Source organism: Rattus rattus, chromosome 5, assembly GCF_011064425.1.
Source record: "Rattus rattus isolate New Zealand chromosome 5, Rrattus_CSIRO_v1, whole genome shotgun sequence".
Taxonomy (NCBI): domain Eukaryota; kingdom Metazoa; phylum Chordata; class Mammalia; order Rodentia; family Muridae; genus Rattus; species Rattus rattus.
In genome coordinates, this window is record NC_046158.1 from 157,683,849 (window position 1) to 157,697,915 (window position 14,067).

General features: G+C 53.6%; 2 protein-coding genes across 4 annotated transcripts; both read left to right on the plus strand.

Annotated features, from left to right (window-relative positions):
• The first annotated feature begins 637 nt into the window (after positions 1 to 637).
• On the plus strand, positions 638 to 4,162 carry Mrgbp (MRG domain binding protein). 2 transcript variants are annotated; one of them, XM_032904942.1, is made up of 5 exons: positions 642 to 866; positions 1,284 to 1,405; positions 2,244 to 2,325; positions 2,635 to 2,709; positions 3,165 to 4,162. In XM_032904942.1, exons 1-5 carry the CDS (start codon positions 719 to 721, stop codon positions 3,350 to 3,352), a joined length of 615 nt encoding a protein of 204 aa, XP_032760833.1. In that variant the 5' UTR covers positions 642 to 718; the 3' UTR covers positions 3,353 to 4,162. The 2 variants fall into 2 exon arrangements, 1 of the variants encoding a protein (XP_032760833.1); XR_004388067.1 differs by having other exon boundaries at positions 638 to 866; positions 2,244 to 2,709.
• Positions 4,163 to 6,769: 2,607 nt separating this feature from the next.
• Positions 6,770 to 12,986, plus strand: Ogfr (opioid growth factor receptor). Of its 2 annotated transcripts, none has more exons than XM_032904943.1 (7): positions 6,770 to 7,008; positions 8,339 to 8,407; positions 8,954 to 9,032; positions 9,746 to 9,824; positions 10,445 to 10,511; positions 10,900 to 11,048; positions 11,520 to 12,986. In XM_032904943.1, exons 1-7 carry the CDS (start codon positions 6,868 to 6,870, stop codon positions 12,676 to 12,678), a joined length of 1,743 nt encoding a protein of 580 aa, XP_032760834.1. In that variant the 5' UTR covers positions 6,770 to 6,867; the 3' UTR covers positions 12,679 to 12,986. The 2 variants fall into 2 exon arrangements, with proteins under 2 accessions (XP_032760834.1, XP_032760835.1); XM_032904944.1 differs by having other exon boundaries at positions 6,852 to 7,008; positions 8,344 to 8,407.
• The last annotated feature ends 1,081 nt before the right edge of the window (positions 12,987 to 14,067 follow it).

Below are 14,067 nucleotides of genomic sequence, written 5' to 3' on the forward strand. Positions count from 1 at the left end.
TCCCATTATAGATGGTCGTGAGCCACCATGTGGTTGCGGGGAATTGAACTCAGGACCTCTGAAAGAGCAGTCAGCATTCTGCCAAGCCATCTCTCCAGCCCTAGAGTAGAACTCTTAAGAATTGCTTCTCTCCTGCCCCCTCTAGGATCCAGGGGTGGAGCTCCAGTTACTAAGTCTGTGCACAAGAATCTCTATGGACGGACCATCTCACTAGCCCCTGGGTTTTTGTTTGTTTGTTTGTTTGTTTGTTGCTTTTTAGCTATTTTTTCTTAAACAGTTTTAGTGAGGTGTAATTTACATACTGCACAATTTATCACTGGCAAAGGGAGACACACTTCTAGCTGTGCAGCCTGAGTCTTTTCCAAGTTATCTACTCAGGTGAAGCCCAGATTTTTTTGGGCCGTGTCATGCTATGCCGAATTGGCTGACTCAGAACTCAGAGAGATCCGCTCGCCTCTCCCTCTCTGAAGGCCCAGCTGGTGCATTTTTAAAGCATGAGGTTTGTTCCTGCTCCGTCTCGGGACAGAGTCATAGGCAGTAAAAGGGTCAACCACCAGGAGTCGCTGCTGCACCGGAAGCCAGCCTTCGTTGCGCCTGCGCGGACCCGGGCACGCGGCGTTCCCGAGCCCTGCGAGTGCGCGCCCTCCACACCAAGTGCGCCTGCGCGGAGCCTGTAGTAGCCCTTCTCGCGCCGGGCGCTCGTCGCTCGCCGGCGGCCATGGGGGAGGCCGAGGTAGGCGGCACGGGCGCCCCAGGCGATAAGGGCCCAGGCGAGGCAGCCCCGAGCCCTGCTGAGGAGACGGTGGTGTGGAGCCCTGAAGTGGAAGTGTGCCTCTTCCACGCCATGCTGGGCCACAAGCCTGTCGGTGAGCGCCGCGCCGCGCACCGGCGTGGGGGTGGGGCGGGATAAACCGTCGGGCGGGCTGGCGGAGCCTGCGACCCCGCACGGGCGGGACCTCCCACTCTAGGGTGCCCTGTTAGTCCAAGAGCCCATGACTTTCCTTCCCGAGAAGCCCTCTCCCAGGGGACACTCCTGACTTCCCTGCCCTTGAGACACTCCTACCCCAGGGAACGCCTCCATTCTCCCCGCCTCTGCAGCCCCTATGCCCAGGACCCGCCTACTATACACCCTAACCACCTGCCTTGTGGCACCCTTCGTCCCCTTTGACACTTGACTCCTGCAACACTTGCACCTGCGGTTTGCACACTCCTGCCCCTCCTACACCCATGTCCTCTGCACAGAGGTGCTATCCTAACCCTCAACCCACTGTCCTGCCTCTCAGGGGTGAATCGACACTTCCACATGATTTGTATCCGAGACAAGTTCAGCCAGAATATTGGGCGCCAGGTTCCATCCAAGGTGATCTGGGACCATTTGAGCACTATGTACGACATGCAGGCACTGGTGAGTTGGACCCTGGCCCACTCATTTGGGGGCTGAAGGTGGAGTCAAGTCCCGGATGCTGCCTTCCCAGAGTCCTCTGTGGTACAGGACAGAGCCCACTTCTCACTTGGGGTTTGGTATGCAAAGATCTCAAAAGATGAGGCTCCTTCCTCAATCCTGCTGTGAAAAGCACAAACGAGGGATTCACTGACCACTTTCTCAGGGCACCTACTTTAGATTGGGTGGCACAAAGTGTCAAGGAGATAGTTGGGCGCTGAGATGACAGAGAAGCCTCAGCCACCGTAAAAAGCAGTAATAGGGTGCAGTGTCGGTATTAGAGTCCTTTGAGAATCTGTATACTGTGGGAGCCAGACTGTTCCTCTTCTGAGAGCGGAGAGGGTAGCTAGGTAACTGGTTTGGAGAGCTGGCAGTGTCTGACTCGTATGCAGGTAACTAGTAACCTTGCTAGTCAGGTTTGTCTGCAGTGTCTGGCAGGCAGTGAGACTACGTAACCAGGATGGGTGGGGCTGTAGGGGCTTGTGGTTGGTCATGATGCCCCTGGATACATTGTCCTGGTGGGAGTGTTACAATGGTCAGGTCCTTGTGAGCACATCAGGGGAGCTGCTATGACTCCAGGGCTCTCTCGGTGGCATGAACCTGGTCCTCTCCTCTGGTTTGGTTTGGCTGGTGCTAGCCTGGCCCTCCCTAGTCATCTGAGAAGCCCAGCTGAGGTGGACTCTGCAAGCTGGAGCAAGGAGCCCCACCAGCTCACAGCCTCCAGCCTGCTCCTCCGTACAGCTTAGTGAGCGGAGACCCTGTTTTCTGTTTCTTGAAAATACAAAACGCTTTGTGCCGGCAGCACGAGTCTGAGATTCTGCCATTCCCAAATCCAGAGAGGAACTTTGTCCTTCCCGATGAGATCATTCAGGAAGTCCGAGAAGGTGAGACTCAGCCACCACCAGGGCTGGGAATAAAAAAAGCCTCACCAGGCCAAAGGTGGGGAGGTCTGGGGCCTCCAGGGAGGTGTAAGGACCCTGCTCAGACCACGCCTCCAGTGGCGCCTGGGAGGTTTGGGGAGCCAAGGGCTGGGGCGAGCGGTGCTCAAAGGCAGTCTCCTGATGGATGCCGTCTTACGATGGACGCCGAGGCCTGTGTGGGCAGCGAGAGTCGGAAGCAGTCCTGGCCAGACCGTCCCCCAGCGCTGGCCACCACCGTGGGTTTCCAGTGAACGGCAGCTGTCTCCTCCACAGGAAAAGTGGTCATTGAAGAAGAAATGAAGGAGGAGATGAAGGAGGATGTGGACCCCCACAGTGGGGCTGATGATGGTGAGTGGGAAGTGCCTATTGGAGCAGTCACCACCCCCAGTCTCCTCACCACGGGCCAGCCTCAGGCAGAGTGAGGTCAGGAAGCCAAGAGTCAGGATCGAAGCATCACTTACAGATGAACTCAGTGCAGGAGGGCCTCTGAGAGCCATGAGGAAGGAGCCGAGGCCAAGGCTGGGGGCCTTTGAGAGCCATGAAGGAAGGGGCCAAGGCCAAGGCTGGGGGCCTCTTGAGTGCCATGAGGAAGGAACCAAGGCCAAGGTTGGGGCATCGGGTGGGCTCAGACAGGAGACCCCCTGAGAGACTCGGTTTCTCTTCGAGCCCAGCTGTAAAGGGCACTTACCCGGGGAACATACTGGGTCTGAACGCCTGATGTAAGTCTGGTTTCTCTAGCTGAAGAGGAAAATGAGATGAGTTTCTGGATATTCTGTTTTCAGCCAAATGATTTTGTTTCCCAGTTTTTTCATCTTCAGGGAGCTTGGGGAAAGCATTAGAAAAATCCAGCAAAGACAAAGAGAAGAACTCCTCAGACTTGGGGTGCAAAGAAGGGGCAGACAAGCGGAAACGCAGCCGGGTCACTGACAAGGTCCTGACTGCCAACAGCAATCCCTCCAGCCCCAGTGCTGCCAAGAGGCGCCGCACATAGACACCTCAGCCCCAGGTGGCCAAGAGATGCTCCAGCTGCCTGTCCTCAGGTCCCTGGGTGAATGTGGCCATCCAGCAGAGATGCTAGTGGGGCTTCCGCTGTGTCATCAGACCTCCAGAGCACCTGATTGGTCCAAAAGGCCAGCAAGACCGGTGTCCACTCTGCTGGATGGCGAAGCCTCTGAGCCAGCCTCTTGCTTTCTCCTGGTCAGTTCCCTTATGCCCACAGTGTGTGGAGAAGAGCAGGTGCGTGGGCCAGAGGACCAAGAGTCAGCAAGCAATAAGACGTCACCCTCACTGTCCTCAGGAGCCACGCATCCTCCCTGGGTGCCCACTCTTTGCATCTGCTTTTCCTGTAAGACTCCATTGTGCACTGGCATCCAGAGAAGGTGTATTTGGAGTTCACACAGCACACACTGTGCACAGAAGGCCTCCCCCATCTGGGAAATAGAACTGGATATTTTGCCTCATTCACTTGTACTGTAATAGTGTATATAATTTAGTTGGTATTTCACTATTTAATTTTTAAGAAGCCTATTTTACTAGTGTTTTGTATGAAGAAAAATACTGCAGAAGTTAAACCTGTGATGTGTTTTTTTGAGCTGTTTTGTTTTAAGGTAACTACTGAGATACGTCTGGCTGTTTTTATATGCCAGATACAGAGAATTTTTAGCGGTTATTTTTGTAATTTTAGTATCTTGGAAAAGACCAAATAAGGGGGTGGAACAAAGGAATAGCCATCAGGCTGAAAAGCCAGTGGCCTGATGGCTGAAGTACATTTTCATTTGCAGGATATTAAAGCATTAAAAAAACTATCTTGGGAGTTGTGTGATTTGCTACTAAAACAAGTTGGTTTTTAAATTCTTCCTACAGAGGAAAGGGTCCCCCACTCTAGGACTCATAACCATAGGGTACACTTAAGATGACTTCTTGGCATCGCTGGATGCAGTAAGGTTATGAGCCTTCATCAGAGACTCATAGGACACCCACCCCCAACTCCTGCCTACCTGGCCGCTGCCTATTGTCCTCCATAGCCAAGTCCAGCTGTTGGGTGGATGAGCACAGTGAACTGTCAGACCATCTTGACTACTGCCTGTGGCTGAAACCCCCCCTGCCATCTGCAGGGTCCCAGGCAATGAGAGCTGGCCTGCTGTGGCACTCCAAGCTGGCCTACATCAGCCACTTCTAGTCAGGGCAGTTGGGTCACCATAAACGTACCACTAGACCCAGCTCCCTGGCATAGGGAGCATCCTGAGTTGACACAGGTGAGCTAGCTAGATGAAGTGGCAGCCCTGTACACTGCATTCAGACCTGGACCAGTGCTTGTGTGTTCAGTGCAAGAGACAGGGAAAGAGGTGTTACAGCATGTTTGGGGAAATGGCCTGTCCCTCCCCAGTGTCCACTACTAGAGGCCTGTTCTGTGGAAGAAGCCTAGCTGTTGAATCCACTACTAGCAGGAGAAACGGAGGGCAGATGGTGACAACCTGACGAGACGTATGTGACGATCAGGACAGAGGTCCTCTCTGGTCAGGCTCACTCTTCTAAACCCATCTGAAAGAACAATCTAGGGCCATGAGAGCATGCCACTAGGCCTGGTCAAGGCATTTGCCTTGAGGATTATTTTCTGTTTGTTCCCCAACAGCCCAGTGTCCCAATCTGAAGTGAAACCTGCTGCCTTCCTGAGCTATTCTGACCTTGTGATTCACAGGCATGGCCCTTCATCCCTACGAAATGTCACAACTGGGTCCAAGCAGCATGGCACACTGCCTCTTGCAAATATTACTGTCAGCCCATGGCATGTCCATCTTTCAGCTTTCTAGGACAGTTGTGGGAGAGGGGGCATTCACCCAAGGGACCCACTAACATCCCATGTACAGCTTCCCTATCTAATGGCATTTTAACCAGGTGCCAGCCTGAGCATGGTCGGTGTCAGAAGCACTGGGGCAAAGATCAAAGACAGCCCGAGTTTACATTGTTTTTTTCTTTTTTCTTTTTTTCGGAGCTGGGGACTGAACCCAGGGCCTTGCGCTTGCTAGGCAAGTGCTCTACCACTGAGCTAAATCCCCAACCCCCCGAGTTTACATTTTTACTTAATGAACATATGTATTTGTGTGGGTGCATGTGGAAATCAGAGAACGTTCAGAAGTCACTTCTTGCCTTCTACTATCTGGGTCCCAGGGATTGAGGGACGTCTAAGTCTCTACAGTAGCCCATCAGTCTGATTTTGGTGGTTTTTGAGTTTCCAACTCTAGGGAAGTTCAACAGGTCATACTGTAGTCTCTTACATACTGGACTGTTGCTAGAGACAATATATTTTTACTATGAGATTCCCAGAATATTACAGGTTCCTATCTAGTCAAGAAGTAAGGCCACACTTGAAGATCAAATACACACATACACATAACCCTGATTAACATTATTTGGAATACAGCTATATAAAAGGATTAATTTCTCTATGTAGGCAGCCTTCAAGCACATTTTGTCAACTGTCCCAGAATTCAGAACTCTCAACTGATGAGAAACTTCAACCATGGTGGAATGCCAGTCCTTACCCCACTCCACCCCAACCCTGCTACCCACCCATGTCTCCTTTCCATTGCTATCTTGCTTCAAACAGTATGTTACATAACAAGCCCAGGCACATGGCCACAGTCATCAGTAAAGTCCACCTAAATTCAAAGGCTACTTAGCCACATGAGTCCAGGAAATTTGCAGTGCACAGGAGTGGGACAGAACTCACAGAGGGAATGTGGAGATGGTTCAATTGCTTTAAAAAAAAAAAATCCTTGCTAGTGGGAGAGCCTGTGTTAGATCACCACCTAGAAGCTGGGCTTGGTGGTGTGTACCTGTAATTCCAGCGCTGAGACAGTAGTAGCCCAGGGATTTCCTGGATAGCCAGCCTCATGTAACCTATGAACTCCAGGTAAGTGAAAACTCTCAGAATGTAAGTGGACAAGCTACTGAGTGAGGAAATTCTCAACACCGACCTCTGGTGTCCATGGGCAGCCAAATACATACACACAAACACATACAGATACAAAATGAGCTAGTATGGACACAGAAGGCCAGCCAGGGATGACTGCTGTTAGACAGATTCACGAAGATTAGGAACCTGCACCAGCAGTCCTCTCTGGCAGAAAAGGACTGAGGAGAATCCTCCCTAGCCTCCTCTCTGGAGGGAAGGGATAGTCTGCAGGGGAAGTGAAATCTCTAGGTGGAGGACTTGGGACTGAGTCCGAGGTGGTGCATCTTCCGGAAGGGGATAGGGGCAGGAATCCCGGTGCACAGGCTCCAGGGGTTGTCCTTCTGGGGTGTAGGACTGTATGGGGGGGTTGGGGAAATGCCTTCTCCTGGACACCGCTTCCCGCCTAGCTCCAAGCGTAGCTGCCTTTGCTGGGGGACTCCGCGCAACGGCGGAAACTGAGCGGTGGGCGGGACCTGGCGCCGCCCCGCCCCCGCGCTTCCTCCTCTTTCACTTTCCTTTCCGCAGAAAGCGGGTCCTCCTGCTTGTCGAGTATGGACGACCCGGACTGTGATTCCACCTGGGAGGAGGAGAGCGAGGAGGACGGCGAGGATGGCCAGGCGGATGATACGACCGATGAGGACACGGGCGACGATGACGGCGACGCGGAGGAGGCACGGCCAAGCCTGTTCCAGGTGCGGCGCAGGAGGACGGGAGGGCGATAGGACGACTCCAGGCCGCGATCGCCCGGCCCAGGCCGCTATCCCCTAGGGGGTCGCCGGGCCCAGGCCGTGCCTGACCGAGCGCTGGTGACGTCAGGGAAGCGACTGATGGGGGTCGTACGTGGGTGACGTCAGAACGCGCCCCAGGGCCTCATCCTGCGTAGGTGGCCCTCCCTCGGGTTGCCCTCCCTCCGCTCCACACTCAGCCCCCACCCCACTGCAGATAGCAGTGAACCGGGCCTAAGAGGCCAGGAGCAGGGGTCTGTCTGTCTGCCCCTTAGCGCTGGTAACTTTTTGTTGCTACCAGGAGCTTGTTCCCGGTATACTTTTGTAGCAAGCATCGTGTAAGCCTCAGTGGCATTCTGTAAGACGCACTAACCTGCTTATAGCTGTGTTTTCAGGTGTGATGGAGAGCCTAGAAAAAACGAGAGTGAGGGCTATGACCCCAGAATCCATTTTCCCCATTGCTACCATCTCTAGTTGTCTGATATTTATGGGAAAGCGGCCCAGAATCTGGAGAAGCTCTCAGGCAAGCCAGAGCTGGCCTCTGCCTGACCACATTGGGATGAAGCTGAGGCTGGTGGTCAGGTTTACAGTGCAGGCCCAGGCTCCTCCTATGGGTTGTAATGCCTCCCAAAAGCTCTGATAGAATTGCCGTTTCTCCACAAAAGCTCTTAGGTCCCACCTGAAGCAGTCACTTAAGAGCCAATCCCAGGCCTGCCGACGCAGTGTCTTTGTCACATCGGGTCAGGGAAAAACAGAGGTTTACAAAGACGAGGAGGCCTCATTCATCCATCCATCAGACCCACCTGGAGGCATCTAGGGTTTTTTTCTTGATGCTGTGACTGGCAGAGTAGCTCCTCTTGGGGAGTACTGTAGAAATACTACAGTACTCAAGAGGTCTGGGGTTGGAGGGGCGGGGCACTATAGAGCTTGGACCAAAGTGTGGTTGACCAGCAGACCAAAGAGGAGATGCAGCTGGGACTTGAGGACAGAAAAGCATCAGCCACACTTTGGCAGTGCGCAGGCTAGCCTGGGCCAGGGCTTCCTACAGGGGGAAATCGAGTATTGAAAGGGGCAGAGGTGTTTGCTGAGTATTCTAGTCCCACTGTCTGTGTTCAAACGGAGGGATGTTTCTCTAGGTTTCTAGATCTGTCTTCTCAGAACCCTGGGTGGGGACCAGAAGAAAAAGAAACAGAAACACCCATTCCTCTTGTGTGGAGCTCTGTGGTGGTTGGCCCAAACCAGGCTGCCTTCATCCTGGACACTTCCCAGAACCTCATCCCTTGTATTCTCTCCCCAGTCCAGGATGACAGGGTACCGAAACTGGCGTGCTATGCAGGACATGCAAAGATACCGGCACAACTACCCGGTAGGTTCCTGCGGCCCCTGCCGAAAGACACAGCCCTCTCCCCAAATAGAGCATCCCCCGGCCTGATGAAAATCCAGTTTTGGGTTCTTGGGTGTGTTCCTCGTTGTCTGGAAGACAAGTGCACTGTCAGTTCAGATCCATACCCTTCCAGTTATGGGGTGGTAGAGCATGTTGCCCGACCTGGGCCTCAGAGCATAGGTTTAAAACGAGGGGCTAGCTTCAGCCCCCTGACAGAACATGTGGCTCAGTGCCTCACACAGGGCTCCCTGGCTGGGACATGGGAGCATCTCCAGACCCTCTCCTCTGTGCCCATGCGTTAGTTACTGGCAATCCCTGTGGTATTTTTGAGGTACAGAAGGGGAGGTCTACCATGTATGGCCTCTATTGGTGGAGAGAAGGAGGTAGTGTTTTCCTCCAAACCTACCCTTGCTCACAGAAAGGATCCCAGGCCGAGCTTTGGGATCTTAAACAGCTGTCCCACTCCTGGCTGCGTGAGGCTGAGGGGCCCTCAGAGAGTCCTCAGCCTCCCTTTCTCTGGCTCTTCAGGATTTGACAGATCAAGACTGCAATGGTGACATGTGCAACCTGAGCTTCTACAAAAATGAGATCTGCTTCCAGCCAAATGGTACCTGTCCTCTCCGTCCCAGCACCTCTGCTCTCAACCGGTTATCTAGTCTGTTAGGACCCTGGTTCAGGCTGCCTGTTGTCATCAATCCAGTTAAGGCTTTCACATGGCCATGCAATACCCGCTTTAGGCTGCCAAGGGGATTGGAGCTTGGATCTTAGGATATTAGGTTGAAGGGCCAGAGAGTAAGCCTTTGAGGTTTTAAATGGTCTTTCTGTGTAGCCCAGGTTGGCCTCAAACTCAGGATCTTCCATCTCGGCCTCTCAAGTGCTGAGGCTGTAGGCAGGCCTGAGCCACCATATATGTTTCATGGCACAAACACTGAAGTTAAACAGTGAGTAGAGTTCTGTTGGTGTTTGTCACAGCCATCCATTTATGTAGTCAGATTTTGACAGAGCCTGGAAAAGACCATGTGTCCACACAGCTGAGATGTTTGTTGCCTGGCCTGACAAAGGCATCTCCCTAGATCATGCTCCACACTCAGTCTCTATGGAGATTCCTCCTGCGCACAGCTTCCTGGCTGAGAGGGTATATGTCCCAGAGAGGAAGTATCACACCTCTTACCTACAGAAGTGGGCCGGTTACCTAAAACCAGGGTGTTCTTATATCAGATGAGCTACCGAGAGCTCTGCCGAGCTGAGGACCCTAAAGGACTTGAGGGTAGGCAGTGGTTTGATAGCTCTGTACCTGACTTCTCTCCATGGGGTGTCTAGGGGCTCTCATCGAGGACATTCTTCAGAACTGGAAAGACAACTATGACCTCCTGGAAGAGAATCACTCCTACATCCAGTGGTGAGTGAGATGAGCCTTAGGAAAGGGGCGGGACACTTAGGCGCGAGCTTTCATGCCATGTCCAGGTCCAGGTGTGTAGTGAAATACTCCTTCCTCTCCTGCCTATGTACCTTAGTCAGCATCCCTGTTCTTGGGCACTATGGGGGCTGTTGTGACAGGTCTGTGGGCAGGAGTATATGTCCCCAGGGGGAGTTGGAGCTGGACCTCATCTGGAGGTTAGCAGGACTTAAGAGAGATATCACACAGTAGACTCAGAAATAATGCCATTTCCTGGCAACTATAACATCCCCTGCTTGAGGACAGCCCACTGGGCTGTTCTCAGTATCCTCTTGTCATGGAGTCCATTGTAGGAATAGTTCTGCAGGGTTAATGACAAGAAAGAACAAGCTGTGAAACCCTAGGAACGAAAACTCTGCCCCCGAAAGGTGAAAGGCACACTGGTCTCCGCCATTTTGATTTCTACCACATAGCCCACCAAGCCCATAGGCTAGACTCTAGTTCGGTGGGTAAGAAAGGCCAGCTAGCTCCTCCCAGAGATGAAAGAGAGACACTGAGTTCAAAACAAAATAACGGAGCTGCTGCGGGGCACTACAGAGTTTGTATCCTTACCTTCTTCTCAGGCTGTTTCCTCTGCGGGAACCAGGAGTGAACTGGCACGCCAAGCCCCTCACACTGAAGGAGGTTGAGGTAAGGATTCCTCCTAGGCCAGAAAGGGGGAGAGCTACCCCTGCTTGCAGTCATTCTGAGATAGCGTCTGTGCTGTCTCAGGCCAAAAGAGTCCCATGGTCCCACTCGTGGGGACCTCAGAGAAAAGAGGCTGCTCTAAGAGACTAAGGAGTAGAGATGAGGGCTGGGAGGTCAGGGGGCAAAAGCAAGGAACACCTTATGGCAGGTGACTCAGGACAGAGGTGACCTCTTGGCCTCTCGGAGAAGAAAGCTGGAAATGTATTGGTGTTGTCTTACCCTCAGGCTGAGTCAGGGTCTAAGGGAAGCATTGCCCAGGGGCCCACCCAGTGCTCCTTGGGAACAGTGATCAGTGAGAGGGGCACCTGAGTCCCAGGGGATTGTTTTCTAGGCATTTAAAAGCTCCAAGGAAGTCAGAGAGCGTCTTGTCCGGGCCTATGAGCTCATGCTGGGCTTCTATGGGATCCACCTTGAGGACCGGGACACGGGTGCTGTATGCCGTGCACAGAACTTCCAGCCGCGCTTCCACAATCTGAACAGGTAAGGACAGGTCCCTGCTGGTATCACCCATCCCTGTTGCTCCCCGTTAGTATCTGGGGCTGGGTTTCAAACAGAGAGGCCTAATACAGGCTCTCATGCCTGCTTCACCCACAGGTGTTGCCACGTGGCAGGAGTTGTGGAGTTCCTTGGTTTGGGAGTGTTTAATTCCCTTCCATATACCCAGAAAGCAGGGGCGAGGGAGGTCGACAGATAGCACAGTCACTCTGGGTCTGCCAGGATGTCAGCCTTTTCTGGCTTTCAGCAACATTTCCCAGACAGGAGTCCATGGACTGGAGCATCTCCCAGGACTTGCAAATGCAGTCCACAGGTCAAGGGTACCCAGATCATTTTCCTAGGTGGGGCTCTGAGAAGACCCTGGAAACTCTGAGATGGAGCCAACCGGGGGTGCCTTTGCCAGATGTGCATCCCTAGAGCCGGGTCCATCCAACCTCTTCTTACTTACCTTCACAGCCACAGCCACAACAACCTGCGTATTACACGCATCCTCAAGTCACTGGGTGAGCTGGGCTTAGAACACTACCAGGCACCCCTGGTCCGCTTCTTCCTGGAGGAGACCCTTGTACAGCACAAACTGCCCAGCGTGCGCCAGAGTGCCCTGGACTACTTCCTGTTCGCTGTGCGCTGCCGGCACCAGCGCCGGGAGCTTGTGCACTTTGCCTGGGAGCACTTCAAGCCTCGCCGAGAGTTTGTCTGGGGGCCCCGTGACAAGCTGCGGAGATTCAAGCCCCAGACCATACCCCAGCCACTGACGGGACCAGGGCAGGCAGATAAAGATGAGGGCTCCAGGGACCCCTCCCAAGAGGCTGGCACCCAGGGTCGGACCTGTGGATCTGGAAGGGACCTGAGTGGGGACAGTGGAACAGCTGAGGATCCCTCACTGCTGAACACAAAGCCCTCAGATGGGGGAACCTTGGATGGGGACCAGAGGGATGAAGCTAAGTCCCTGAGTCCCAAGGAGAGCAAGAAAAGGAAGTTGGAGGGGAACAGGCAGGAGCAGGTCCCAGGGGAGGCAGATCCCCAGGGTGTCTCTGAGGTAGAGAAAATTGCCCTTAACCTTGAGGAATGTGCCCTTAGCCCTATCAGCCAGGAGCCCAGGGAGGCTGAACCGCCCTGTCCTGTGGCCAGGGTGGCTAATGAGGTAAGGAAGCGGAGGAAGGTGGAGGAAGGGGCTGAGGGTGATGGAGTAGTCAGTAACACTCAAATGCAGGCCAGTGCCCTGCCTCCTACCCCTTCAGAGTGTCCTGAGGCCCAAAAGGATGGGAATGGGCCAGAGGACCCAAACAACCAGGTGGGGCCGGAGGACCCAAACAGCCAGGTGGGGACGGAGGACCCAAACAGCCAGGTGGGGGCAGAGGATTCCAAAAGCCAGGTAGGGGCAGAGGACCCAAATAGCCAGGTGGGGGCAGAGGATTCCAAAAGCCAGGTGGGGCCGGAGGACCCAAACAGCCAGGTGGGGCCGGAGGACCCAAACAGCCAGGTGGTGGGGCCGGAGCAAGCTGCCTCTAAGAGCCCTGTGGAGGACCCTGACTCTGACACTGTGGGAACCTCAGTGGATGAGTCAGAGGAGTTGGCAAGGATTGAGGCCTCTGCTGAACCCCCAAAGCCTTAGAGGTGCATCTCAGTCCTACTCAGCCCACTGCAGGGGGTTTCTGAGTCCAGAGCTCTGTCATAGGCTCTTCTTGGTGCCCCACAGTGCTGGCCTCTCCCTAGTGGTCACTGAAGTGGCCACCAGAGGGACTGAGGCCCTGCCCTCAGGGAAGGCCAAGGCCTTCAGAACCCTCCTTACCTCACTGTGTCCTCCTCCACTGCCCTCTGAGCCCTGCGTTGTGATCAGACCCTAAGGGTCTAGAGGGAGGGGCCTCTTCATTAGTCTGGTGCCAAGTGAGGCCTTTTCTGAATAAACTCTTTAGACTTTGTCTTTTGGCGTGGCCCATGTTCTGTTTGGTTGCCTGCGACCTCTAGCCTTCTTCTCTCTTGTCCCCAGTTGAGAGCATCGTGGCCAGTGCCACTCAGTACTTTGTCTACACAGCTCTTGCTGGGAACAGGTTCCAAGCACAAGTACCCCACACAGGCCTCTCCTAAATATACAGCCTTCAGGAACTGGGTGTGGTGGCCTATGCTTTTAGTCCCAGTGTCGGCTTGGTCTACAAATCAAGTTTCAGGACAGACAGGACTGTTGTACAGAGAAACCCTGTGTGTGTGTGGGGGGGGGGGTCTGGGAACAGTGCTGGGTTTGCTTGTCTACATGTCTAGACCATTGCTTTCTGTCTTGCTCCTCTCTACTAATTGGCCTTCCAGAGGTGCTATCTTCAAGGCAGTTATGAAGCCATCTGACTAGAATCCCACTATAGCTTCTCTCTGTCCTGGCTTTTCCTGCTTCTGATTCCCCAATGCAGACCTCGGAGGGGAGGGATCCATGCACGTCTTTGTGCAAATGAGGTAGCAGTCAACCACAGTCCTGGGTGTTCTGAGGAAGATTACAGTTGCTCCTGAGTGCCATTTTTTGACAAAGTGGAGGTACAGGGCCCTCCTAAGGCTACCTCAGGGAGGCTATGAGCCCCTGGCACCTTAGCTGTTTCTTGGCTCATTGGTAAGGCTTCCATCATGACATGGAAGTAGATGCTCTGAAATGCACAGAAGGCTCTGGTAACCTCAGTAACGGTCCTCTGATCCCAAGTGCCCAGGCACCTTTGACTAGATAACTCAGATTCAAGTTGAACGGGAATATCAACACTTGAAAGTGAGGAGAGGCTCTAGGAATGGCTGGCTCTTCTAGCTCACTTGACCCCCGACCTTCAGATGTACCAAAATAGGTAGACAAAGCTTCAGTCCTGCCCAGCTCAAAGGCAGGTGCTGGGGGTATGAGGGAGCTGAAGGCCAAGTCTGTCTCGGTGCTAAACTGCTCCCCAGACACACTCTAAAGGATCTGTGCTTCATCTGAGTGGTGTCCACCAGTTATCCAATATTCCACATACTAGGTGCTGACGTGGCCAGAGGA